The sequence below is a fragment of the Engystomops pustulosus genome, chromosome 5 (assembly GCF_040894005.1).
Source record: "Engystomops pustulosus chromosome 5, aEngPut4.maternal, whole genome shotgun sequence".
NCBI lineage: Eukaryota > Metazoa > Chordata > Amphibia > Anura > Leptodactylidae > Engystomops > Engystomops pustulosus.
The window spans coordinates 176,833,150-176,861,034 of NC_092415.1; the positions used below are offsets into that span (position 1 = coordinate 176,833,150).

At 42.5% G+C, this 27,885-nt stretch overlaps 1 protein-coding gene and 1 long non-coding RNA gene across 4 annotated transcripts in view; one reads left to right on the forward strand and one right to left on the reverse strand.

Moving 5' to 3' along the window:
* LOC140133572 (uncharacterized) overlaps positions 1 to 3,587 on the reverse strand; it is a 17,534-nt gene extending 13,947 nt beyond the window's left edge. Inside the window, exon 1 of the long non-coding RNA XR_011855925.1 lies at positions 3,467 to 3,587. This is a non-coding gene — a long non-coding RNA (uncharacterized lncRNA). The remainder of the gene's footprint in view (positions 1 to 3,466) is intronic.
* GALNT11 (polypeptide N-acetylgalactosaminyltransferase 11) lies at positions 1,196 to 25,226 on the forward strand. 3 transcript variants are annotated; one of them, XM_072153910.1, is made up of 12 exons: positions 1,196 to 1,320; positions 1,583 to 1,912; positions 6,755 to 6,878; positions 9,989 to 10,155; positions 12,188 to 12,313; positions 13,856 to 14,105; positions 16,183 to 16,300; positions 18,138 to 18,290; positions 19,084 to 19,302; positions 21,510 to 21,614; positions 22,179 to 22,316; positions 24,552 to 25,226. In XM_072153910.1, exons 2-12 carry the CDS (start codon positions 1,621 to 1,623, stop codon positions 24,681 to 24,683), a joined length of 1,824 nt encoding a protein of 607 aa, XP_072010011.1. In that variant the 5' UTR covers positions 1,196 to 1,320; positions 1,583 to 1,620; the 3' UTR covers positions 24,684 to 25,226. The 3 variants fall into 3 exon arrangements, with proteins under 3 accessions (XP_072010011.1, XP_072010009.1, XP_072010010.1); XM_072153908.1 differs by lacking the exon at positions 1,196 to 1,320 and adding an exon at positions 1,336 to 1,434; XM_072153909.1 differs by lacking the exon at positions 1,196 to 1,320 and adding an exon at positions 1,486 to 1,507.
* The last annotated feature ends 2,659 nt before the right edge of the window (positions 25,227 to 27,885 follow it).

The window sequence follows — 27,885 nt, forward strand, 5'->3', positions numbered from 1 at the left end:
CTCGAGCACACTCGTGCATGCGCAACTTCGCGTGCAAAGCCGACCAGGATAAAAATTTGAAGTTGCGCAGGCGCCAGTGTGCGAGAGCTCGGTGACGTCGCCGGCTCTCCGGGACCTCCTAATCAGGCGCACACACAGTTGCGCGCTTGGTGCGGCGAAGTGTGGTTGAAATATAAAGAATAAAACAATTTAATAAGGAATATGGCGGTTTCTGCAAATAATGAAGATATGCTCTGGCATCAGCTCAACCTGAGCTGGTGCAAGGTATTTGAGGGTTATAACTGCCATTATAAAGTGGTAGGTTTCCTTTAAATAGCAGAAAAATCTACATTTTTTTTTTTTCTGTCAAAATGGGGCACATTCATGAGCAAAAAAAAGAACTATTTTGATCTTACTAATTGACTGCAACGGACCAAAAAGTGAAGTCGTCTGAATACTTTCCATAACCACTGTATGTGAAAACGCCCTATGTGGGGGATTTATCGGGTGTATGATAAAGTTAGGAGGCTCCGGCTAAGGATTGCGCCAAAACCTACAAACTTTCAGTCATGAATGTCCGCAGGCTATAGTCAGTGCCCAGATGTGGAGCAGGAACGCCGCGTCCCAGCCTACCCAAACGTAAAGAGGAAAACAATCAGAATGCCTGGCAATTTGTTCGGCATTGCTGTTATTTCTGGGCCTGTACACGATAAAAACTGGCGCACAAGCTCCTATAAATGTCCCTCTATATGTGGCTCACGTCACCTTGCTTTATAACACAATTGAATTTTACCTGTTTCTTTCTGATCCCTAACTAAATGTTATCACTTGAAACAAATGACTTTTATTGTATTTTATTTAAATATTTTCTTTGCAAACTCTTTACACATCTATTTAATGTTAGTCTATCACTAAATGTTAGTGCAACTTGACGAATTTATTTTCTTTCTTTACATTTTTCTACACTTTCCACAAAATTACCCCACAAACAACGCTAATTTTGGCTTCATTCGGCCAAATAACACCAATAGGATAAAACATAAAAAAAAAACAAAAAAACAATAACGATAGCCATTTTCTCGTAGCGCCGATTCTCTGCGTTCCAGGTGAGAAGGCTTATCAAATATGGCTACGTGCAGGGGACAGAAATGTAGGACGGTAGTCTACCTCTAGAGTTTGATAGACGCGGCAGTCGGCTACTAAGCTGGGTGACGTCATTCTCCTGGTCACGCCTAGCCGTGGTGGATAGACGGCATAAGGGGCGTGGTTTATACGTGTCGTCATTGTGTGGGAGGAGACGGTGGTCAGTCTGCCTTCAGACCACTCTGGAAGGGGCCCCAGGTAAGCAGCTTGGTGCAGGGGCCCGGGGCTCCCTGTGTGCGGCTACTAGGTACAATATGGACGTAATAGCGCCCCCTGCAGGTGCCCCGGTATCATCTGACTTGCAGTTAATATGTAAGAGGCTGCTGGGGTCATGCACAGCCATTTATTAATCTGCCCTCTGCACATATTCACATGATCCCTGGGGGTGAGCTCAGGTTTTCTATTACTCATTACTGCAGTGCCTTGTGTTTTTCTTAATCTTTGTCCTTTCTGTAATCAGGGACTGGAGGATGGACCCTCGACAATGCTAGGGTTACCATGGGCAGTGCCGCTCTCCGCTGTTTCTGCTATGGGTGCCTCTTCACCTCCGTGACCTGGACACTTCTGCTCTTTATTTATTTCAACTTTAGCGAAGAGAGCCAAGGTATCAGTCATGTGTCCATCAAGGGGCTGGAGCCCTACAAACCCTTCCCCAAAAAAATATACCCCCGCTTATCCCGGGAGTCAGCCGGGATGGATTCCGATGGATCTAAGGGTCGCGTGGGAGATGCCATGGGAAATCACGTAGGGAACATTGTGGAAACCAATGGGAACTTCTCTCCGGAAATGGGTAAGTGCGTAAAAAAAATAAAAATTAATATTTTTGTTAGTTTCTATACAATTGTCCCATGAGACGTTGAATCAGAGCTGAACATCACTGATGAGCTGGTCAAAGCTGCAAATTATTGTGACATTTGTGACTCTTTACTATTGGCGAATATTGGGGAACAAGGTGTTTGCCTACTAAAACTTAAACTTGAGTAAATGTCTGATTGCCGAGGCTCCGACCTCTTAGATCCTTAGATCTTCATTCACTTCTTTGGGGCTGTTTTTGTGTTTTGTAGGTGCTCGGACCCCCAACAATCAGCTCATTTCCCCCCAGTATTGTGTTCTTTGTGAGAGAACTCCTTTAAAGTGATCCCGTCACCAGATTTTCCCCCATTAAACTAGTACCCCCCTCAGGTAGGGTATGAAATGTCTTTTCTGGAATTCCCTCTTTTTTATGTGAAATCTTGTGTGTTTACCTATAGAAAATCCCCTCCAAAGTCATGTGAAAATGTTATGTTTTGCTTAAGATGAATGAAGTTTAGAGGCTGCTTAGTGTCACTACAGACTCCCCTATGTTCAGTTCTATAGTATCTAGAAAGACTTTTGGTGTCATATTAAAGATAGTAATCTCACCTTTAAATTGCATCAGGCTTGTGTTTCTGTGATGTACAGAATGGCAGATTCAATCAGTTAAAGACATAGCTGGGAATGTGAGCTGCCGATAAAGATCCAGTTCCCAACTATGTCACTGGTTCACAGAAACACAAGACTGATGTCTTATGAAAGATGAGATTATTACCTTTATTATGACGTCCTAGTGTGGTTCTAGGTGCTCCCTCTTCAACCTCTAAAAGTGACTTGTCTCGGGTAAAAAATGACTCTTCTCTGCCCATTGTCCCATGACTTCGGAGGAGATTTATTTATAGGTAAACAGGCGAATTTCATATAAAGAATAGAATTTTTGAAAGGACGTTTTATACCCTACCTAACGGGTCTGGTAGTTTAATGAGTTAATATCTGATGACATTAAAGAGTCCCTTTACTACTACTAACCCTGCTTTCATAGGGACAGGGGGAGGTGATAAGAACTTTCCTCCCGATGCACATAGCTTCTCATTATCGCCATCTATATGAACACTGACTAGTAAAGTGCAGTATATATCTTATTTTTGGGGACTGAAATACAAATTTTGAGCTTTTTTTTTTTCCCCCACTTCTGACTATTATGTTCCCTACAATTACTTAGGATTCATGTCCAGTAAATGGGCCCCTCTTCTTTAACTCAGCAATCTGTAAGATGTTATGCCTCTATGTGTAGTATCCGGTGTGGGTTACTTGCATACAGTATGTAGCACCCTGGAGCTGAGCAAGTTATGATAGTAAAACAAGTGTAAGTTGTCTGTATTCAGCTTCCGTTGTTGGAGCAGAGGTAGACGGCACAGCTGGCAGTGGTCCTAGTCACAGCTAATCTGCTGCAGAGAAATTGGCATAAGATAAATTAAACTAGGCATACCTGGGTAGTAACTCCGGAAATACACGGCATGCATCCTAGCCAGCTACTGATACATGAACTTACCAGGATGAATTCCACCTCTTCATTAAGAAATAGAAGAGGTTCTGTATATTCACAATCCTGGTCACTGATGCGGCCAAATCATGGGCAGGTCCTGACCATGTGCCTGTCACATGGACCATGTTTCCCCCTCTCTAGTTCCCTTTTCTCTTCATCTGTTTAGTGTCGATACAACAAATTGGATACATTATTATGCACTGTTTATTGTTTCCCAAATAAAAGGAAACACAATTTTTTAGTTTTAAGGTAAACAATGGAGGAAAGCGCAGGATATTGGCTCAGAGCCTGAAAAACAAAAACATACATAGATAAACCAAAGTAAAGCTTGATGTATACAGCGGCAGAAATGTATAACACCATGATGGAGTACAGTGAAGTTTTTCACTTTCTAAAAAAACTATCCAAACCCAAGATTTCAATGAGGATTTCATCCTCTCAATTGGAATAATTGAGGGGTGAAATGGGGGGAACCTCAAAAGAAAATATTGCTCCTCTGGCATTGATTTGTTATGCGCTACAGAATATGATGGTGCTATATAAATATTATTATTTATTATGATCACATATTGACATGTTTCTGATTTATGGGGGGGATACTATTTTTTCATTAAGAAATTAGATCCAGTACCTTCCCCTCCTCCATGACCTGCATCTAAGGAATCTTCTCCACTACCCAGTAACCTCGATCTGTACTGATAAGAGAACCCAGAAATAGCAGATGTGGGTCTCTGGTTTGGCTTGTACAAGTTAATTTGCTTGGTTGTACAAAGTTTGGTATCCAACAGGATATGGAATAACACTTGTACAGTGACAATTTTCGACAATCTAATAGTATTGAATGAAGTGATGGGACACTCCATTTAGTGAGAACTGGTCCACCGTTCTCGTGATTGGCAGGGGTCCCAACAATCAGACCCCCAATGTTCAGATTGGTATCCTATGGATAGGGGATAAGGATCCACCCCGTTAACACTAGGACCCAATTTGAGCTGCATATTCCTGAGATTTTTTGGAATCCGTATAAGTGCTATAATCCAATGTAGATTTCAATGCAGAAATCCATATGGAAAACCTGCTTTATTTTAGTTATATGAAGATGTAGCCTTTTAAAAGAAACCTGTCACCAGGTTTTAAGCCACTAAACTACTTGTCTCTTAGGAATGAAATGTACTTTTTAGAGTTCCCCTCTTTTATGTGAAATCTTGCCCATTAAAAAAAATCTCCCCCAAAGTCAGCTAAATTTGACTCTTCTCATCTCATTTTCACATGAGATGAGTCAAGTTTAGTGGTTGCAGGGGCTGTGTCACTTTGGAACCCCCTATCTTCTGTTTTTTAGTATCTAGAAACTGGCTTTTTTTAGTCATATTAAAAAATGAGAATCTTATCTTTCAGATCTCACCAGGTTCTTATGCTTCTGTGAGCGGCAAAACTGAACATACAGTCAGTTGAAACATATGCAGGAACCGGATCTTTTATCAGCTTGCATTTCCAATTATGCCTTTAGTAGCCCATATATCAGTGGCTAACAAAGATCTGAGCGATGAGAACATTATCTTTTATATGACTTGAAAAAAAAACAACTATAGAGCCAAAGTTAGGGACTTCTGCAACCACTAAACTTGACTCTTTTGATATGAAAACGAGGTGAGAAGAGTCATATTTGCCTGGCTTTGGGGGGAGACTTTTTACTGGAAACGGGTGAGATTTCACATAAAAGAGAGAATTTTAGAAACCATGCGACCATGTGTTCTGCTGCCAGTGATGTGGCTGCCTCTCTCCTGTAACAGAGAGATCTTGTGGTCTAGAAACCTCAAGTAGTATGGCCTGTAGACCACCATCGATGAGATATAGGGCAGCCTTTTATCCGCCCACATCAAGCTGCAAATTTGGAGTAAAACGCACCAGACAAATCTCCAAAGGGGAAACCTCATTTTTGTTTTTACAAGGCTTATGTTTTATTAGTCATTGAAGTGTCTCAACGACCTTCTATATGGACACTAGTTCACACGTTCTTCAGAAAAGACGACAGACCTTATGACACCGGAGGTCTCCTGATGTCCCCCTAACCCCAGAAGGAGGAGCAGCCCAGGTTTTACACATCCTGAGTTGTGACCAAACTGTGGATTTCCTTAATTTTTTATACAAAAGCACAATATATTTATACCCAGTGAATGTGAGCTGGCCCAGAATCTCAACTTTCGTTGCCTGGTTCACATTGTGCAGTCTATTGTTTTGCAGTGATTTATTCTTTATGAACCTATTGTACCATAACATTTACCACTCATGCAGATTAGTACAGTGATATAGTCTCATGCACCCAGTATACACTGCAGTTAAAAAAAAAAAAACTTTACTAATGTAGCCAGCCTCAGCACTGGGCATACCTGAGCAAGTGCTGGGGCCCAGAGCTGCTGGGGGGGCCCACATAAGGCTGTACAAAAGGAAACCATGGGGTTGTATAAAATACCAATCACGGGGCTGTATATAAAAAAACCATGGGGGGGCTGTTTGGTATGATAACCTAGGGAATATTTTAGGGAACAGGAGACTGAATTATTAATGCGGCCATGTGACTTTACGTCTCTGTCGTCCAGGGGCCTACAGAAACCTGGAGCCGGCTCTGAATGTAGCACTGTATTGTGTTTGTAAAACGTAAAGATACTTAATAAATGACCAAAAATGTAAAAGCATCGCCAATACGAAGGGTCTGGAGTAAGCTTGGCAACAGAATACTATACAAAAATACAAATCTTTATTCGTAAAACATTAAAATTGCAATAAATACTAAAATACACATCCACCGAAGACGGCACTTACCTGACAATATGCCACTACAATTAGGCTACATTCACACACATGTATGGGGGACGTATATACGGCCGATATACGTCCCCCATACACTCCTATGGGCTCACGGCCCTGTACGGGAGCGGTACGGTGCACGCGACATGTCCTATCTTTTCCCGTGATACGGTGCCGTGCGCTGTATCTTCCTATGGAGAGGGGCGGGGGTGAGCAGCGCTCATCCCCTGCTCCTCTCCGCAGCGCCGATGTATGCCCCCCGCACTACGGTATGGCGGGCATACATCGTGTGAATGTAGCCTAAGGGTTAATGTACAGGTATTATCCATTCTAAAAGCAGATACTTGTCTTGCCCAAAAACTAAAATCTCTGCAAGTTATTTACTTATTGCAGAGTCCAGTTCTTTGTTTTTCCATCAGCAGATCCACTACTTCCCCCTATGTGTAATGGCCAAATGCATAAAGTGAATTTTATGTATTTTTCTTATAGGTATGATCTTCAATGAACAAGACCAAGATGTGCGGGATGTTGGCTATCAGAAACACGCCTTCAATATGCTGATAAGCAATAGACTGGGCTATCACAGAGACATCCCGGATACCAGAGATTCCAAGTATGTCCCAAATACTAACCGTATAATCACACAGAACACTACTACATCCTTTCACTCGCAAAGATCTATATGTATATTTATTCACTTACATAAACACATCTAGCACAGCTCCATCCATACACACAGCTCTACTTCATAACCTATCTCAGACCCCGCAATCTCCTGGCAGTAAGAAAGGGTTTATTGACCTTGCAGTGATGCAGGGAGCATGTGATAAGTCACTCCTAGGATGGCCGGGAGAGTGAGAGTGCACATGCAGAGGGCACTGCTCTTTGGAAGATCTTGTGAAGCACTTTGTCAATTCCCCATCTGATCACCAGGACAGCGATCAGGAGGGAGATTTATTTGTTGCTAAAAAAAAGTTGTTGTATAGTCCAAAAAATACGGTCTATATAATTTAAGTCCTAGTCACATAAAATATAGCGATTTGATAATTGTTATTTAAATTTAGCAGAGACACAGGTACCATATATCATGTTTCCAGGAAGAGCCGTGTATAGAGCTAAGGAGGGGATGAAGTATTGTCTTGAGGGATTCCAAAAGAGGAATTCTGATGGAATTCCCTAATTTCACTGGATGGAATCTGATCCTACCTGTGGTTCCTGAGAAGCAAGCAATAATATTCTGTTGGAAACGGTCAACAGTTTTGATCAATTGTAGAAGCCCGGCAGAGCTGTTTTATTAACTCCCTGGTTCTATAATTGTAGATATTCTCTTAGCTGATCACATTAAAGGAAACCTACCACTTGTAGTGGCAGGTTTCTGATGGAAATACCGGGCACCAGCTCAGGGTGAGCTGGTGCCGGTGCTTATTTTAGTTAGTGTTTTAAACCGCGATATCGCGGTTTAAAACACTTTTTAAACTTTATAGCCGGCGCAGGCAGGTACGCGCTCGGCGCTTACCATGCGCGTGGCTACATAGGAAGTGAAGGAGAGACGCGCGCATGGTAAGCGCCGAGCGCGTACCTGCCTGCGCCGGCTATACAGTTTAAAAAGTGTTTTTTAAACCGCAATACCGCGGTTTAAAACACTAACAAAAATAAGCTCCGGCACCAGCTCCGGCACCCAGCTCACCTTCAAGCGGTAGGTTTCCTTTAAACAACTCCCATAGCTCTGAGCAAATGCTGGTGACTACTGCAGTAGTCAATCAGAGCAGAGGGGAGGGGTTGTTAAAGAAAAAAATCCATGATAAACCAGGGGCACTTACTCATAGATCCAGGCACCGGGACTGTGGTAATCTTCTTATACTTATTATCCATGGCCTCCTTCCTTCTAAAATCAAATTATCAAATTATGCTTACAGTCCAGAAGGGCTCTGGGGGTGTTACCGGAGCCCCTCCGTGCTGCAGCTTTACAGGCTGTTACACTGTCCAGGAGCATGTTTCACCTTACACCTTGCTCCTTCATCATGCCCTCCCTCTGTCTACGGTAATCTCACACAGTGGGAGGGGGCAGTGTACCTTACACAGTGTGTGAAGCTACAGCACAAAGGAACTCTGGTAACATTAGCATTTTTAATGGGAACAGGGCATGGGTAACAAATACAGGAATATTACCACAGTCACGGTGCCTGAATATATGAGTAAGTGTCCCTGGTTTATCATGATGGATTTTAATGGTACTTTTTTTATTTAAGCAGTATGCGGAAACTTCCCCAGTGCATCCTCGGCACACCTGCATGTGTTATTACGTTCTAATGGGGGTCCATATTCATATGATCGGTGGGGGGGTCCCAGCAGGCTGGTTTTAGTGATTTATCCCACCTAGCCTGGAAACAGTATTTAGTTACTAGAAGATGAGCTTTGAGCCGTAGATCCGCTCTCTGCTTTTACTAAACGGATCATTACGTTATGGGTTACACTAGTTGCTGGGTTGTACCAGTACCCCCAATTGTTTTCATTGCCAAACACAGTGAACCCATGGAAGAACGTGCTACCCGGGCTCCAGGGTATCCTCATAAAGAATTTCAGATGGGTTTTTCTAAATCAGACAAGCCCTTTAACATGATCCAGTGACTATTAACACATCAGAACAACAGCTTCATTGTCCACTTTTTAAAAATCCTACTGTGCAGTGATTGATCTTTTTCCATGAATTATCATATGGCCGGCAATACTTATTCTGTTGTAGTTGTACAGTAATAGCGACACTAAATAGGATTTTATGGGCAAAAGTTCAGAGAATCAGCAGCTGCTCTGGCCTCACATGTGTACTGGAGCAGATAGCGGCCTCTTTCTCTTCAGCACTTTGATGTACAGTTACCGCTCAGAAGCTGACCCCCCCCCTCCCCCGTGCCATCATTGGCCGGAGCCCAGTGGGCAGGATAGCTGTAACAGCTGAGATCAACAATGACCCTGAGAGTTTAACCTCTTATATGCTGCAGTCAATTCTTACCACATCATCCGAAAGGTTTAGTATAATGTTTCTTTGCAGACTGTATGAAAGGCCTCCATGTCTGGAAGTTTTGGGTCATACCACTTTAGTTAACTAACCAATGATTATGCATTATGATGTGACAATATGACAAATTAAAAGGGAGTATTTGTGCATTAGATTTCTCTGATGTGAGACGTTACAACAGCTGAGGATCACATGGCACCAGCGCATTCCTCACATATATACTCCATATGATCACCCCCAGTATATAAACTATACATCCTTTACAACAGCTGCTTCTACTGAAGAATTCTTTCCCCAAACATCTGGCTATTACATATTCCCGGTGTAACCTCTTGCACTCCAATGCAATGGAGTGAATAAACTCCATTTAAGTATGGCGTAAAAATCCATTGGAGAATTTGCGTCTCGGCTATATTTACCCACCCACCATAGATTGTTTACTGCACTTCGATAACAACTTTATTGCTTTCAGACGCTTGTGTGCTCATCTGAAGTGGATCCCAGGCGGTTACAGGGCCGGGAGAGGGGAGCGCTCTTCATCCCTCCTCCCTCCATAGCCAGATTCGTGGCCACTCCGTGAATCTGCCAAAATATAGTACATGCACCCGTCCGACTCCAAAGTCAGGATTGTTGCTTATGTGATGTTGGTCCATAAGTAATGAAGTCCTCCGATTCCACTGTTCTCATACATTACATTATTACATTGGCAGGTGTGCTAAAAAGATCTACCCCACAGAACTGCCCCTCGCCAGCATCGTCATCTGTTTCTACAACGAAGCCTTTTCTGCTCTTCTGAGAACCGTCCATAGCGTGTTGGACCGCACACCGCCAAATCTTCTCCAGGAAATCTTACTGGTGGACGATAACAGTGATTTAGGTGAGAAATGATTATTATTGGTATCATCCCTCCTGTTGTTTGCAGCCCATGTGTCACCCGCAGGGGGCGCTTCACTCACACACGGATGACAATAATAAAAGACTCTGGGCAGTCGGCTCACATACTGGTCCGTGAAAACCTAGGCTCATAAAGGATTGGGTTTTTTTTTTAAAATAATTTATTTACAATTTTTTTATAATTATTATTAAAAACCATCATAAAACTAAGTTTTCAATGCTCTGAATTTTAGTTCAGATTTTATTTTCTGATGGCAGATTTATTATTTTCTGCCGGGAAAGCCATCTTTCCTAAGCATTAAGAGATATGTTTTACAGCAGCTACATGAACGATGAGGAACCTTCAAACTGGTCTTATTCTTTGACTTTTATGGGAAGTGTTGTGAGCATGCTCTATGACCTTTATGAAGGTAATGGTGCAAAGAGGGGCAGGACCATCACTTAATGTGTGATCTTGGGATATATGTGTTGCTTGTCATAGTCATGAGCTGTTGACTGAAAAGTGAACTCCACAGGGCAGGAAGTGTCAGCCTAATATGAGGGGGGGACCTGACACCACATATGCACGACAGGTTCCTATAGATCTCTAATAGCTAACTTACACCTTTCTTTTAGCTAAAAATAGTTTCGCTTACATCCACATATATCTCCCTTTATCTTATATTCCCAGGCATCAGGGGGGGCATGTCCTGTTTGGCTGGCACCTCCCAGCTAATACTCCCCATGCCTTATGCTTTCTTAGGTCACAGTTCATGCCATGTGACCAGAGTCACATCATCTCAGGTACTTTAGCCTCTTAATAATACCAAACTGTACCCCATGCGTGTATCTGTCCACATGAAATCACAGCAGCCTCCATGGATTTCTACTTCTCTGCATAGAGGATGCTGTGATTTCATGTGATCACATGCATGGTGTACAGTTTGCTATTCATAGAAAGCGGAAGGACCTGTGATGATGTCACTGGTCACATGTCATGAATGTAACATGAGGCACCGTGTAAAAGAAAATGACTCAATATTTCCCATCTGTACATAGAGCTTTATATGCCTGTAGTTGAATATTAGCAGACAGTGCAAGGAGGCAGAGCAGTGATTTGAAGAGACACAGAGCTGTCAGTCACAATAAGGGGGCGTTGCTCACTGCCAGCCTAGGAGAGAGAAGAGTCACAGATACCAGACTTTAGTCACAAAAGCAAATTTGCATATCAGTAAAATGTCTATAATAAAGGTACAGTGCCCCACTAGCAGCTAATTTTAGGTGATAAGGTGAGGACTTAACCCATTATTAGCAGGTATTGTTACTCAGGGTGGTGAAAATTGGTGACAGGTCCTCTTTAAGAAAATACTTGCCTCCTTTTTTATTTCTAGTATATTTGGAAACGATAAAGATTATAAGACATCAATATTCAAAGTAAATTATTTTATCGTTTAAAAAATGAATCATTTTGTGGTCATACTTTCTAACTTATTAACTAGGGATCATTTTTGGAGTAGGACTGATGGTTCCACTGAAGACTAAAAAAAAAAATCATGGCAGGTTTTATTTTCAGGGTAGTCCTGAAAGTAGATGGATGCTTGTATTATTTATTCCTCACTCCTATGGAATCTGTCTGCCTTTTAATGTCAGTATGTCTGTGTCGTATCACATCTGGATTGAAGTCCAGAATTTGCTCTTAATCTATTATCTATATCTATAGTTATGTGAAGATGTGACATTATCCTAAATGATATTGGCCCCTATATCTATATGTCTGCCAGCTGCTCAGTAGGTGGATGGCACTTATAAAGGGATGTACCAAGCGCTGTGCTCAGCAATTTCCTACACTGCTAGATAGTAAATAGTGCGGCATCACACATGCTTAATCCACTGCACCATTCTTTAGTAAGAACAACCCCCCGCCTCCATGATTTCATGGTCTATTTGAGAAAATAAAGTGATAACCAATATGGCTGTGATGGTGTTTTTCTGAAATCCTTGCACAATGATCCTAGCATCTACTTTTTTTGTGACAGGTGATTTGAGGGATCCATTAGATGATTACATTAAGGAAAACCTACCCAGCAAGGTGAAACTGGTGAGGAACAAACAGAGGGAAGGACTTATTCGTGGAAGGATGGTCGGAGCTTCTCATGCTACAGGTAGGAATATTGTAGACTGACCCCCCCCCCCCCCCTTTCATTGGCAGTAAGTAGGGAGTTTACCCTACATTATGCTTTAAATAGTTGCAATGAGGCAATTAATTGTATTTTATAGAAGAGATTTATTAAATCTCCTGGTATCAACACACAAAAAAACATAGGAACATATATACTTTCACAATTTGGATGTTCACAACCATCTTCGTTGTGGTAGTTTAATCAAAGGGAACCTGTTGGGTCCATTTAGGCACCCAAAGAACTACCGTACTTCACTCTGTCTATATGTTATTCCAAACAAGTGAGACATGTTGTCTTGTTAAATTTATTTGAAGGGACGCTATAATTAGCTTTTACTTCACTAAACTACTAGCCCCTGGGGTAGGGTAGGACATGTCCTTTCTAGAAATCCCTCCTTCAACCCTTCACGACGGCTATACACGTCCTATGTGCACACGCCCTGTGCAGAAAGGACATTTGATAAACGTCACGACAATGGCCAACTTCAAACAAATATATCTCCTGAACCCTGGCACCTTGATATCAAAACTTTTTTTACTCGAATTTTGCTATATTATGTAAAACGTTTCCAAAGGAAGTGCGTAACCACCTGTATACTTCTCCGCTAGAATAAGTAATAGAAGCGCATAACAGAACTGCAAAGGCATCAATGACCCACGGACACGAAGGGGTTAATGTTAAATCTCGCCCATTTACCTGTAAAAAAAAAATTGCCTCAAAAATATGCAGTGAGCTCAAAAGAGTCACTTTTTTTGCATGAGATGAGTCACTTTTAGAGCTCTCTCACGCCTGCTTTTTGTCACATCTTCACTGATTCCTTATGGAACCATTCGTTTCAATGTGGTTTCTCACACTTTAGTTTTTAGCCCATGTTGTCGGTGAACAAAAGGAGAAGCTTTATAAATGTTTCCATAGGCCACTGATTAATAGAAAAAAACTGCAGTGTAATAAAGCATCCATAAGCCCAAATGAGGGCGTCGTTGAAAAAACACTGATGTTTTAAAAAATTGAAAAGCAAGTGTGGAAGAGCCCGTTGAGGCTATAGAGGTAATGTTACTTCAGATTCCATCTTTAGCAGCTAGGACCATATTTGTGCACCAGGATTGTGTATCTGTGATCTACAAAACAGAAGATATAGGCAGTTAAAAGACAGAAATCGGAATATGGGCTGTAGATAAAGATCCGATTTACAATTATGTCTTTAACCAAGACCACATCCATGATGCCATTTGAAAGATGAGATTCTCATCTGTACAATGACTATAGAACCATGGTTCTAGCTGCTATAGAACTCGAGATTTAGGCATCTGAAATGACACTCCTCTTTATCCTCTAAAAGTGACTCATCTCAGGCAAAAATTGACTCTTTCCAGCTAATTTACAATGTCTTTGGAGGCGATTTTTAAACCGGTAACATAAAAGATGGCATTCTACAAAGAACATTTCATATCTAATCTGAGGGGGGGGGGGGGTCAAAATCTAGTGACGGGGTCCCTGTAATGTTTTCCTCCTCTGTACTTTCAGGTGATGTTCTGGTGTTCCTGGATAGCCATTGTGAGGTGAATGAAATGTGGTTACAGCCTCTCCTCACTCCCATCAAGGAAAATCCTAAGACGGTGGTGTGCCCAGTCATTGACATCATCAGCGCGGACACCTTGATGTACAGCTCCTCTCCTGTCGTGCGTGGTGGATTTAATTGGGGGCTCCACTTTAAGTGGGACCCTGTGCCCCTCTCTGATCTGGGAGGTCCTGATGGATTCACTGCACCGTTTAGGTAAAGGATTTGTTTGATGTCCGCTCTTTAAATTTGTGGATCTGCTGATGTTATTAACCCCTAACTAGTGGCCTGAGCCGACATCCAGCCTGCGGATTGAGGAATGTTACTTTGCGGTGGAGTTTGGCAAAGTAAGAAAGCAATCATGCACACGCTGTAGTAGCTGAACTCTAGATTTGTTTTCCTCTTGTAAAGTCCGTATTATCGGATTCCTGTCTTTGTACTCTGTGTCCCAGATCGGAGCAGCCTGGAAATATCCCATGCTCCGTCCTAAACACAGCCAATGGCTCCCATTGCTGACACTCGGTAATGTGAACGCTTGACCTGGCGCTCTCGGCAATCTGGAATCCGATGGCTTAATTTGACTAAGAAACGGATAATATTTGGGTCTATTAGCTGGATTGTGTATTGGAAAATGTTATGTGGTTTTGTTGGCGCTCTATCTGTAGCGCTATAAATTCACCGCTGCAATATGGAAGTGATTTTTTAACTTTCCAGAACTTCTAGCTATGCAGAAAAAAAAATCTAATTCCCAGAAGTCATCAAACACTTGAAGATGTCGTCTGGTCTGTGATTAAATTACAAATTGCAATTAAACTAATAATTTTACAAATGAGATTTCTGGTAATGCTTGGTGCAAGTATTTTCCATCACATGAGTTGTATGACTGTCCGTATCATCCTCGGAGAAGTTCTGGTGTGTAGAAGACCTGACGCCTTATATTGTATTATTGTACAACTACGGTAGATTTATAAGATCTTCTATACACGGCAAGGAAATTCAAATCTACTGCAGATTTTATCCAGATTTTCTATTGTTTCCAACCACTAGAATTCTGCACTAAAAATCTGTTGTCTTATAATTTTGTTTGCATTTGACATCCTTGTAATTTTATCATTGTATTTTCTATAGGATTTTACGTTGTGGTTTTACATGACCCTCCTAGATATTAATTTAGCTCTGTGGTGGAGCAATATTGTCCATGTATAATTCAGAAATCAGGGGAGGGGAGCAATAATGACTGGATTTGATCCAAATACAGCGCCACTCCTCTTCTCAGTTGGTATCGCAGCTCACCCTACGGTTCTGAGTGGGGCAGAGCTGAAATTCAAGATTAGCAATGTTTTATAAGAGTGTGGCTATGTATTTAAATCCCAAAGGTAGAAGCCCTGGTGATCTGCGCAACTATAGCTTTGTGCGTGTTGTTACAATGCATTTATATTCCAGGATTGTAGCTGGACTCTATGATCTGTGAAAGATCTGTACTCCTGCTGCTAACACACACAAAGGTATGATTACACAGATCTGCGATTACTAAGTAACTGATAGCTGAAGTGATGCTCCCACTAAGTAGCACCGGGTACAAAGCTGTGCATGCCTGAAGTACACTAGTACATTGTATAGTAGCTGTCCCTAGTCTGAGCAGTCGTAACCTGAGGTGGCCACTACATGGTGTACAATGCTATACAGAGTAAGGCTACACTACAGTATGGTCGATATACGTCCCCCATACACTTCTATGGGCTCACGGCCCTGTACGGGAGCGGTACGGTGCGGCACCGTACCGCTCCATAGCCCGGGGAAAGATAGGACACCTATCTTCCCCCGTATTACGGCGCCGTGCGCCATTAATTCCTATGGAGAGGGGCGGGGGTGAGCTGCGCTCACCTCCTCCTCCTCTCCCCGCGCTGCCGTGTGCCCGCCGTACTACGGTGCGGCGGGCTCACGGCAGTGTGAATTTAGCCTAAGGCTGAATTCACACGACCGTGTAGGGGGTGTATGTACAGCCACACCATACGTGCATCTCCATAGATGGCAATAGGCACACGGAATGGTCCGGTGGGCGCCACGTGTGTTCTCACCGTACTGTTCCGTAGCTGCAAAAAGCTCTTCAGCCGTATTTACAGCCATGGAGCATTTTCAATGGTGAGCGCGTAAAATATGGCCAGGCGGGCATACGTCCATGTAAATGTGGGCCGAAGGTGACAATCTGCTGAAAGCTAATATTGTATACAAACTCTCGCTTTACTGTAGTCATAATGCATGTATGATCTATATGTACTTTGCTTTTTTTCAGGTCTCCTACAATGGCAGGAGGACTTTTCGCAATGGACAGAGAGTATTTTAATACACTTGGGCAGTATGACAGCGGCATGGACATCTGGGGTGGAGAAAATCTGGAGATATCATTCCGGGTAACTAGGGAATTTTTGTAAAACTTTCATATCTCAGATATTTTTTTTTTAAAGTAAACCTGTCAAATTTAATAATGCAGTATACTCTGCAGTCATTGTTTTATACCAAGAAAAAATTAGCAAATTTTTTACAATACTTTAAAGGAAATTCCCAGTTTAACTTGTGATTTATTCATTTACATTTCTGCTTAGGAGTCCGCTGGGTGGTGCTGCGATGTGATTGGCTGCCACCCTATTAATATATTTAATATTTGTCTCTAACACCTGTCAACTGGTAGGGCTGCCCAATTGATTCTTAAAGGGATCTTCCAGTTTTACTGAAGTGAAGCTGCAATTTCACATATAACCTGTAGTTAGAGATTGCGCTGTTTCTGTTTTGAAAGACCACAGCCATGTTTTCATCCTGGACCACTCCTTTAAGTTCAGAAGGCTTACATTTTTCCCCCTTTAATACAAACCTTCCTTTTCTCTAACTGGATCCCTTTCTCCACATGTTCCCATATGTGGCAGGTAGCAGCTTGATTTTATTGGGCAATGAAGCTTTGTAGTCTCTATTATCCATCACTGATCCACAGTCTCATTTTGTCTCCTTTCACTGACGTTGACTTTGTGATCTATTGTGTCATTACCTTGGCTTTATTTGAACTAATTGGTTAATCAGTTGTAGGAATTGCGTTCTGGAGGATCTCAGATCCAGGGCTGTGAAGTCAGAGTTGCGATAATATGAACCAACTCAGGCTCCACATATGTATAATAGACTATATAAATTATGAAATTTTAAATGTCTGTTGTATTCCTGATCGAAGGATTTAGGCCACGGGTGAACAACATTTATTGGTCCGAGGCCGGCATTGTCGTAATCCTCAACTTTAAAGGAAACCTATCACTTTATATTGGTAGTTGTAACACTCAAATACCTCGCACCAGCTCATGGCGAGCTGGTGCCGGAGCATATCTTCATTCATTCCGGAACCCGCCGATTCCTTTATTAAACAGTTTAATACATTATATACTAAGCACGCTTCGGCGCACCATGCACGCAACCGTTCATCCGCCTGATTAGGAAGTGCCGGAGAGCCGGTGACTACACTGAGCTTTTGGGCACACTCGCCCTTCGCAACTTCGCACGCAAGTCACCGGCTCTCCGGCACTTCCTAATCAGGCGGACGAACGGTCGCGTGCATGGTGCGCCGAAGCGTGCTTAGAATATAAAGTATAAATCTGTTTAATAAAGGAATCGGCGGTTTCCAGGAATTGACGAAGATATGCTCCGGCACCAGCTCGCCCTGAGCTGGTGCAAGGTATTTGAGTGTTACAACTACCAATATAAAGTGCTAGGTTTTCTTTAAGTTGCCTGCATCGGTAACCAAAACCCTAGATGCACCAACAGCGCTAGTTGTATAGATCAGGACCCGGAGCAGAAGGAGTGGAACCTGGAGCAGTGCAGTACAGCTGACAAGTACTTAGCACTCCTGGGTCCTCCTGCTCCTGGAGCGCTCTGCTCTGTGTTTTTACCCCAAAACATACAACTGGCATCAGGAGAGGATCGAAGAGCAGTGATGACTTCTCAGCTGTACTCGCCACTACCCAGCCTCCGGGATCAGTGATCTGTCATCAGTTATGGAAGCGCTCATTGGGCTCTGACTGGCAACAGGGTGCGGGATGCAACTTGATGCTTGATAAGGCCACGTGTGGCGACCATTTTGGTGGAGTCAGAGTTGAAAGCTTGGTTTGCCTACTCCACAGCTTTGCTAAGATCCTTATTGTAAGCCTTATGTTAACAAGTCTTACCATGTAATTTTTTGGGGTTTTTAGAATCTTTCTGCTGTTGTTTTAGATCTGGATGTGTGGTGGGAACCTTCTCATTGTACCATGCTCCAGGGTCGGCCATATATTCCGCAAAAGACGTCCATATGGATCACCTGGCGGCCAAGACACTATGGCTCATAATTCCTTACGACTGGCTCATGTATGGATGGATGACTACAAGGTTTGCCAAAATCCTACAACTCTTCACCCCTAGAAATTGATCCTGTGCTCTCATTATATCCACAAATAAGTGAATTATCAGTAGACTTATCACTGCCCCACAATCCCTCAGTGGCTGCTTAGGATATTGCTGTATCCAGTAGCAATACCTCAAATATCAGCTGTACCCCTTTCAGCCAAAAATAATTTCCCCTAAAACCCCCATTACATAATGTACACCTGACAGAGTGTGCATGTATTCTCAATGTCAGAATTGTGGGTGTGTGTCCCAATAGTCATATCCCATCACCTTTCCAGTAGTCGCTGCATCCCCTCACTCTTCTTCATTTTTAATGTTCACCTGAAAGTCACCCTTAAGGGGTTATCCATAGGTTAAAAAACATGGCTGCTTCCTAAAACAGCGCCCCAACTTACCATTGTTTGTGCTGGTATTGCAACGCAGCTGTATAGAGATGAATGGAGCTTAGTTGCAATTCCAAGCACTACCCATGGTCGGCTGTGGTGATGTTTTTGGAAAAAAAGCAGCCACGTTTTTCACTTCAGACAACCCCTTTAAACTGGCCATATGTTTCATAAAGTTGTCTGATTTCCTGTAGCTGATCAGTACATTGTTAAAAGAGGGGAAGAAGATACCACCAGACACCTTTGGTAGTGGCTTATATCCATAATTATACTATATAGCCATCTGTTTTCTCCACAAAAAGTTGGAGGGCAGTTGTCCCATTTTACACCAGTGTTGGGACTATAGTTGTTTTGCATTAGAACCTAATCCTGCTTTACTTTTCTGTGATCAGGAACAGTATTTTGCCCTCAGACCTGAGCTCAGGAACAGAGACTACGGAGACATCAACGAGCGGGTGGCCCTAAGGAAAAGACTTAATTGCAAGTCCTTTAAGTGGTATCTGGACAATATTTACCCTGAAATGCAAATTTCCGGTCCCAATGCCAAAGCCCAACCACCTGTATTTGTCAATAGAGGCCAGAAAAGGCCCAAAATCCTACAACGTGGGAGGGTAAGCTAAATAATTTTAGTCAAATGATTGTTATTGTCATGTTGGATATATGAATAAAGATACAAAGGATTGAACTGGGCTCCAAAATTGTCTCTACCCTTTAAGAAGTGTCTGATTTACCCTAGGTCAGATTCAAGACTACAAGTTGTGTTGTGGATTTGGTAGATGTTAGTAATCGAGTTGGATTCAATCCTGAAAGTAAAACTGTAAAGTATAACATCTTTTTCCTAAGGCCCCTTCCACACTAGCGTTTTTCACGCGCGAGTTCTGCGCATGCTTTTGACGCGCAGAACTTGCATTGCACTCTGTCCCACTCTGTTTCCAATGGGTCTTTCCTCATTTGCGTTGTTTTTATGCGCGTGCTTGCGTTTGTTTTGACGTGCGTCAAAATCGCAGCATGCTCTACTTTTGCGTTTCACGTGCGTTTTTCCCGCCCCATTCAAGTCTATGGAGACGCATCAAAAATGCATTGCACTCGCAAGCATTGCAAGTTCAAAATGCGAGTGCAATGCGTTTTAAATGGATGGGTTGCTAGGTGACATGAATAATTCCCCTGCTCGAGATCGAGCATTTAATTAAAAAAACACAGTGAAGAACAATGAAGAATAGAATAAAAACAGTGAACACAGGATCATTTAAGTGAAAAACACAGTGCAGAACACAGTGAAGAATAGATTACAGATGTTCGGCACATCTGCTTACTTGTCGGGAGATACGCGCGGAGCGGTGCGAACAAAATAGCATGTGAAGAACAATATATATGTGTGTGAAGAACACATTGCAGATGTTTCCATACATCTGCAATGTCTTCTTCACACACATATATATTGTTCTTCACATGCTATTTTGTTCGCACCGCTCCGCGCGTATCTCCCGACAGATACTGTGGGAGCTGTATACTGTGATTGCGGGGGGAGTTGTATAAATAGTGATTACTAGGGAGGCTGTATATAGTTATTGCTGGGAAACAGTATATAGCGATTGCTGTTCCCTGTCTGGATTGCATTCAATGGGGGCCCCAACCAGTTTTTGTGCCAAGGTGCCCCCACCAACCTTAATCTGGCCATGTTGAGTGATGTCACAAGCATGTGACTGACTGATGTGACTGTGTGGAGTATCCGGACATGAGGCTACATGTCGCGGCTACTCCACTCCCCAGTTGCCTGGCAGGCCCGGGGCCAGTGGTCCGAAACCTTCTCAAACGAGGTCGCGCAGCTACGAGGAGCTGTGCGCTGAAGATGTCAGGGCTGGAGGTACAAAGAGGCTACTGGGGCATGGAGTAGCCGTGACGTGTAGCCCCATGTCCAGCTTCTCTACACCCCAGTAGCCTCTTTACATATTAGTGCAATAAAGATTTTAAAAAGATAGCGGGACGTGAGGATTAGCTCTAAAAAGGGCTCTCCTCACGTCCTATACATGCATCTACCACCCGTTCTACCTTGAGAGGTAGATTTGTGGTGGTAGGTTCCCTTTAAAACTGAAATCATGAGTTCTTAGTCAAACAGGATACCTCAATAAGATAAAACACCCTTAAAATCTAAAAACAAAGTGAGCGGTCTTGGATCAAGACACACCTACTTCCTTTCTACGGGTAAAGCTGGTGATCACATGATTCTCAACTCCCGTCCAATCATGTGATCACCAGCTTTACCTGTAAGGAAGTAGATGTGTCTTGATCCAAGACCGCTCACCTGTGTGTCCTTTTTCTTAATTAAATGTAAAGCCACCGCTAACCCACATCCCATCTTCTAGCCCGGACCCCAGTGACACAAACTATATGTAAATTATGCATAATGGACCAGAGCCAAAATGAGTAGCACTTCTCCAATCTCTCCTATATCGCTTTGTAATGAGGGAGCGCTTTTATTTTATGGTTCCATCAACTAAAAAAAATTTAAAGGGATTATATATATTTTACCGTTTCATAGTATTGCCCTTTGACCTATGACCTTTTGATAATAGGATATGTAGAAATGTGTTGCAATGACCCCATAGCAGTCACAAGGCAGTGTCTCGTGGTGGCTCTGGGGCTTATATGAAGCTGTAACCATCACAATATCTGGAACTTCCTTATTTAGTTGCCGACACCAAACGTGGTCACTGGAGCCACAGATAGACGCCATATGTCACCGCCTTCTATGGTGACACCATTTTATCTTGGTCGCAGTGACTTTAAACACCTCTGTCCATTTTTTTTTTTTTTTCAGCTTATCAACATGCAGACAAACCGGTGTCTTGTGGCCCAGGGTCATCCTAGCCAGAAGGGAGGGCTCGTTGTTGCCAAAGATTGTGACTTTAATGATTCTGACCAGGTAGGTTCCCTAATCCTATGTAAGAATATGTATTATCCATGCACCATATCTGCGGCCAGATTTTTTGTATCAGTTCGGCTCCCTGCTACTTGTACTGTACCCTTTTAAACGGGAGCACACGGCCACATTCACTTCAATTGGCAAAATGGTCATCCTTTTGAATGGCCGTATTGCCCACTGCACCGTGTCAGAGCCGGAAAGGTTCAGACACATCTTTTTCTGTAATTATGTTGCGGCCGTCCGGCTTCCTATGGAGAGGGGAGGGGTGAGGAGCGCACACCTGGCTGCATGCTACATCCAGGTACAGCTTGGTTGAGCACATGGGGCCTTATTGAGAGCCAAACCCGGTGTGCAGACTACAAACATAAGATATGATGGAAAGATTTACACCTACTCTGTGTGTTTCTGCTCACAATAACTGATGCAAAAAAAACCAATGGAATAGCAGAAATGTGAGCCGCCCCTGATAGTTATGTGATGATCAGTAACCAGATAACATTGTACATAATTACTTCCCGAATAACAATATATAACAGGTATATTACATCTGTGTGACATCTCCAGGTCTGGACGTATAATGAAGAACATGAGCTGATCCTGAGTAATCTGCTGTGCTTAGATATGTCAGAAACACGATCTTCAGATCCCCCACGACTGATGAAATGTCATGGATCTGGTGGATCACAACAGTGGGTGTTTGGTGTAAGTACGATCACCGGTGCATGTCCCAATGGTATATGGGAATAACTACTGCCCATTAGCTTGGGGTCTCCTACTACAGTTTATATTTGTGTTAAAAAAGATTGAAAAAAATTCTCCCGCTTTCGAGTCTGGGATCCAGTGTGTCCCCCCCCCCCCCCCAGGTCTCTACATCCTGCGGTTGTGAACATGTCGATCATTCAGAAGCTGAACAACGAAACCCTGTCCCTACGGGAAGCCATGCAACCTGATCGGCTGAACGCCATTGGGCGTGGAGACTAGATTTAAAGTTTCTTAGACAGCTTGATTAACACCTCAGGTGTCACCTTAAGGGGTTGTCCCATTTGAGAAAATAAATATTATTGTTTTGTACAATGAAATGTTCTACAATTTTTTTCATTTCCTCACTGGTTTGTAGATCTCTGCTTGCTGGCGTTCTATAGAAAGCTTCCAGTGGTCACACAGGTGCACGTCTCCCTAGTATCACATAACCAGGCATATAACGGCTCTTGCACCTGTGTGACATCACATGATCAGGGATATAACAGCTCTTGCACCTGTGTGACATCACATGATCAGGGATATAACGGCTCTTGCACCTGTGTGACATCACATGACTATGTTCAAATTTTTGTCCACTGGAAGTAAACTTGGAAGCTTTCCATACAGTGGCCACAAGCAGAGATTTAGAAAACCAAGATAAATTAACCCCTTACCGATGTGTGACATATGTCACACGTTGGCTCCCCCTATATGGGAAGGGCTCACAGGCTGAGTCCATACAGGGTGGGCATTTGCTGCATATTGCAGCAAACACCACTGGTAAAACTAGTGGTCGGTGCAGGCGCCCTTTAAATTCCTCCTGCCAGTGGCATTTTAATCCCAGCCGCGCGTGGGCGCAGCGTCCTGTGAAGTCGTCGGGGGGGCGGTGATTAGTTACTATGACAGCCACGGGACTTCTGTCTGATTTTAACTCTTTTATAAATGTTAGGTATCGCCACGTCCCATAATGTCAGATCCATCAAAATATAACAGTTTTTCCCAGTGTTTAACCCCGTAACAGAAAATGCAGAGAAATACCGTATTTAAAATTTCAATAAAAAGTGTTCAAAAGGCAGTACAGTCCTTAAAATGGTAGCATTGAAGACGTCATCAAAACTCACAGAAAATTACACCTCGCACATCTCCCTACACCTAAGTATGAAAAAGTTGTTAGCGCCATAAGATGGGAAAATGAAGATTTTTGATTTTTTTTTTTTGTACGGGAGGTTTTAATTTTTGTAAATGTATGAAAATATTACAAAACCTGTACAAATTTGTTATCCCTGGGACCGCACCGACCAAAATAATAAAGTACACATGTCATTTGTGGCGCACAGTGAAAGCCTTAAAATACAAGCCAACAAGAAAACAGCGCAAATGCATGCTTTCTCCAATTTCTGCATTTAGATTTTTTTTCCCGCTTCCCAGTACATGCCATGGAATATTAAATACCGTCACTTATGAAGTGCAATTCGATACGCAGAAAACAAGCTCTGTACTTGGAAAAATCAAAAACAGTTATGGATATTTGAAGGTGGGGAGTGAAAAAGTGAGTGAAAATGCAAAAAACGAAAAAGGGCCAGGTCGTTAAGAGGTTAATAGAGAAGGTATAATGGGAAAACTGTATAACTTTTCGTCGTACAAACAATTTGTTTTTGAAATGTATTTGCTGCAATGGGACAACCCCTTTAAGGTCTGCGTTGGATTTGAGATTGGTGAAGAGTCGCAAATTCTTGTGCACCAAATTCCAAACAAAGTGTTTCCTACGCCAGGAAGGGACTGGAGTGATTTTGCTCCCATATTTGTGATTTTCTTTTTTCAAAATTAGCATAAAATTAGCATAAATCTGTCTAGCACGTTCCTGTGATGAATCTAGAGGATGTGGGCTAAAGTGAAAAAGTTCAGCACTTGAGACAATTTTGAGACTGAAAAAAAAAGTCTATTTACTGTAATAAAAAAATTCCAAATCTTGTGTAAGTGTGTGTCGTGCCGATGCGTTGTGTATCCGCGCTCGCTGCGGTCACACCCATAGCCAGTTGCCACGCTGTAGACACGGCTTGGCTTGGGTACATAGATGACGTTCCCGGAATAGTACAATTTGTGACTACATTTACGAGGTATGAGATTTTTTTTTTTTTTTACGGCTTCTCGTATCCAGATTTAGTAATGAGAACATTCCTCTTCTTCCTCCTTCAGAAAAACAACCGCCTGTATCAAGTGTCAGTGGGGCAATGCTTGAAGCTCACGGACTCCCTCAGCCACAAGGGATACGTGGCCATGGCGATCTGCGATGGCTCCCCGGCCCAGCAGTGGCATCTGGAGAACTGATCCGACTACATGATGGGCACAAAGACTACACGAATCTCTAAGGCATTACAAGCCGAATGCTGCTATTTTATTATGGAACAGTTTTAAAGAATCTTTTGTCGATCTGGTAACATGTCGCGCGTGTAGGCAGTGGATAGGGCGCAAGCATCGCAGACCGCTACTAATGTGCAGTTTAATGCTAAATTTTTGAGGGACGTTGGCAAGTTTAAAAAAAAAAAAAAATTGTTTTAAATATAGTCTGGAATCATATTTTATATTTAGGAAACTGAGACTATTTTAAGCTTTTTTTAATTATTTGTTCACATTTACTATTCATCATATCATCAGGATTTTTAAGGAATCGACTAAAAATCTCAACTCTTTCGGAAGAAGTCTGGAGCACCCTGTTACTTTGACCATGGACTTTGCATATGCTTTGCAAGGCTTGGGGCATTTTTTTTAAAAAATATAATGCTGTCCGTATAATTTTATTTTCATTTATGCAGTTTGATTTAGAAGAATTTTTTTTTTATCTGGGAAAGTGTTTTTTTTTTTTTTTTTTAAAGAATACTATTAAAATGATATGAAAAAAAATACAGATTGTTTGTTTGCTTTTACTTCAGGTGTATAAGAATTTTCCATGCTATTGCTGCAGTGTACGGAATGATGTTGCAAGTTGCTTATTGGCTAACAGCACACAGTATGGGACATGCAATTTCTGGAAATCGTAGAATACTACAGTATTTTTCAGACTATAAGGCGCACCATCAATAAATGCCTGCTAAAATGTCTAGGCTCATATATAAGGCGCACCTGATTATAAGGATGAATGACCAGCAGGTGTCAGACCTGTGCACAGTTCAAGGAAGCTGTTGTCTGTAAGTACGGTTCATATATAAGGAGCACTGGACTATATCTGAGAAAATCAAAGGATTTTTAGTGCGCCTTATAGTCCGAAAAATACGGTAATAGAAAGTTCTGGTGCATTTGTCTTTAACATACATTGCAGCTGGACTTGGTGCACAGATGTGTGAGATCTCTTCACTGAACACAGCACAGCTCTGAAGAAGGCCCAGTCCACACCTGCGTCCGGGTTACTGGTACCCTCTCTGTTTTAGGTGAGTGGTAAAAAACATATTTTCATATGAAAGACGGAACAATACAAAACAATGCAACCTCACCCCGCCATATCCATGGCGCTGAGGGACTCGACTATAGAAAGTGAATGGCTTGTCCATCCTGCCGCTCCATTCATTTGTGATACAACAAACCCCCAGTTCTTGTGCCCTTTTAATACTGCAGTAATTTTGTTTTCCAGCTTTCTTTAGCTTTCCAGATGACGCTTCCCCTTTTATTCTTTGAGTCAGTTCTGTCACTTAAAGAGAACCCGTCATGCAAAATAACCCCCTAAACTAAATATATTTTCATAAACTGCCATTAGAGAGCATTGCCTCTATCCCTTCATTGTCCCTCTACATGCCTGTAAACCTAAGCAATGAGGTCCTAAAGCTGTATGCAAATGACCTGTGAAATGTCCAATGAAGCATTAGCATATTCAAGCTGTCAACTCTATTCATGAGTGGGAGGCACAGCCACACCCCCAGTGCTTGACTGACAGCCTGTATAATGATGTGAGGCTGTATAATGATGTGCTTCCTGGTGCTGGCGCCCCCTGCAGCCTGTGTGTGCATGTGTGTGTGTGTGTGTTTAGGAGAGATACAGCAGCTCCAGGCAGCCATGTTATAGCAGAACATGTCAGGTACTTGTGTAGCTGATGTCTGTGTCTCTGTGTATTAGGAGGATGCAGCATGTCAGCAGATACAGCACACACACTAGCCATGCTTTACTATACATTACACACAGACATGAGCAGGGGGAGGAGAGGGGAGGGGTAACAGGGGTGACATCACTGCCTCTGACCATGTGACCAGCCTCATTTACATGATAAAAAATAGATGATTTTACAATGAATAATGTATGAAATAACTAGATAAAGGCTGGGATGGGATCCTTTTGAGTTGCTCCAACAGGTAGAGGTGACAGGTGGCAGAGACCTGATGACAGGTGTCCTTTAAATTTATAGATTTATATTCATTCAGAGAGCACCTCCCTCAGGCCCCCCCCCTTCCACATAAAGCGATCCCCCTTATGTTCTCCTACTCCCTCTGGTGCCTGTTCGCTGCCTTTCTCCTGCGGGTTATGTGATTCTTGATCTCATCACAGGTCCTGCAGGGAAATGCAGTGTATCCACTGCAGATATTTCATTGCGTTTTTGCCATGAATCGCAGCCAAGATACAATGAAACTGACCTGGGGGGGGGGGGGGGGGAGTACAGAATATTAGGGCGTTATAAGTTTGTGGAGATAAATAAAAGTGGTGAACAAAAGTAAAGAAGTGGTATTGTATGTTTCTGGGTTGCATTATGGGGCATTTTATGTGTCAGAAGGGGGTTGGCCACAATAAGTGGGCATTATACTATGGGGGGGGGGGCATTAAATACAGTAATATATTATGTTTGAGGGAGGGGCAAGGAGTGGTTCAATGGACAGATTTACAAAATAAGGAGGGGGCTTTTTGTCCATCTTTCTCTAGCCCAGAAGTTGTGAGGTATTATCTATCTTGGTGCACCCTGGTTAGGGGTCTCTGCACTGTCTCATTCTGACCTTTAAATGATCCCCCCAATTAAAAATCATAACAACTTAATCTACACTAAGGCCTACCAGCAGTAAATATAGCGAGGATAGAATAATATGTCCCTCCAGTGAAAATACCTGCAATGAATGTAGAAAAACACAATATATACCAAAAATGAATATACTGCACATATAAATATATGCCAGCATTACATGTCCTACACATCTGGGCTGCACTCGGGCACAGACTTACTGTTGCCGCTGTCTCCTATGTCTGTGTTTGTCTGGTCCATCTCGCTCTTCTTCTTGTTGTTGCCAATCCTCCTCCTATACCTGCATGTGCCCAATAAGTAAGAGCCAGGTCATTTGAGTCTAGAGGTGAGTGACTCAAGTGGCTGAACAGAGCCCTGACCTTAACCCCATCAACTACCCTGAATGGATTGGAGAACACATGGTGAGCTCCACCTTCTTGTCCAAATACAGTGCCTGATCTTGAAAATATTCTATATGCTCACAAATGCCTTCAGCCCCCCAAAATACATTAAAAACATCTGGTTTGGTAAGATAGATGAGGGAAAGCTGCTTATTTT

Excerpts from the sequence above, each read along its gene's own strand:
- GALNT11 (XM_072153908.1), top strand. The coding sequence starts at position 1,377 with ATGGACGTAATAGCGCCCCCTGCAGGTGCCCCGGTATCATCTGACTTG. Across the intron at positions 12,314-13,855 it reads CGGAGCTTCTCATGCTACAG|GTGATGTTCTGGTGTTCCTG; the intron begins GTAGGAATATTG and ends CTGTACTTTCAG. Across the intron at positions 16,301-18,137 it reads ATCTGGAGATATCATTCCGG|ATCTGGATGTGTGGTGGGAA; the intron begins GTAACTAGGGAA and ends CTGTTGTTTTAG.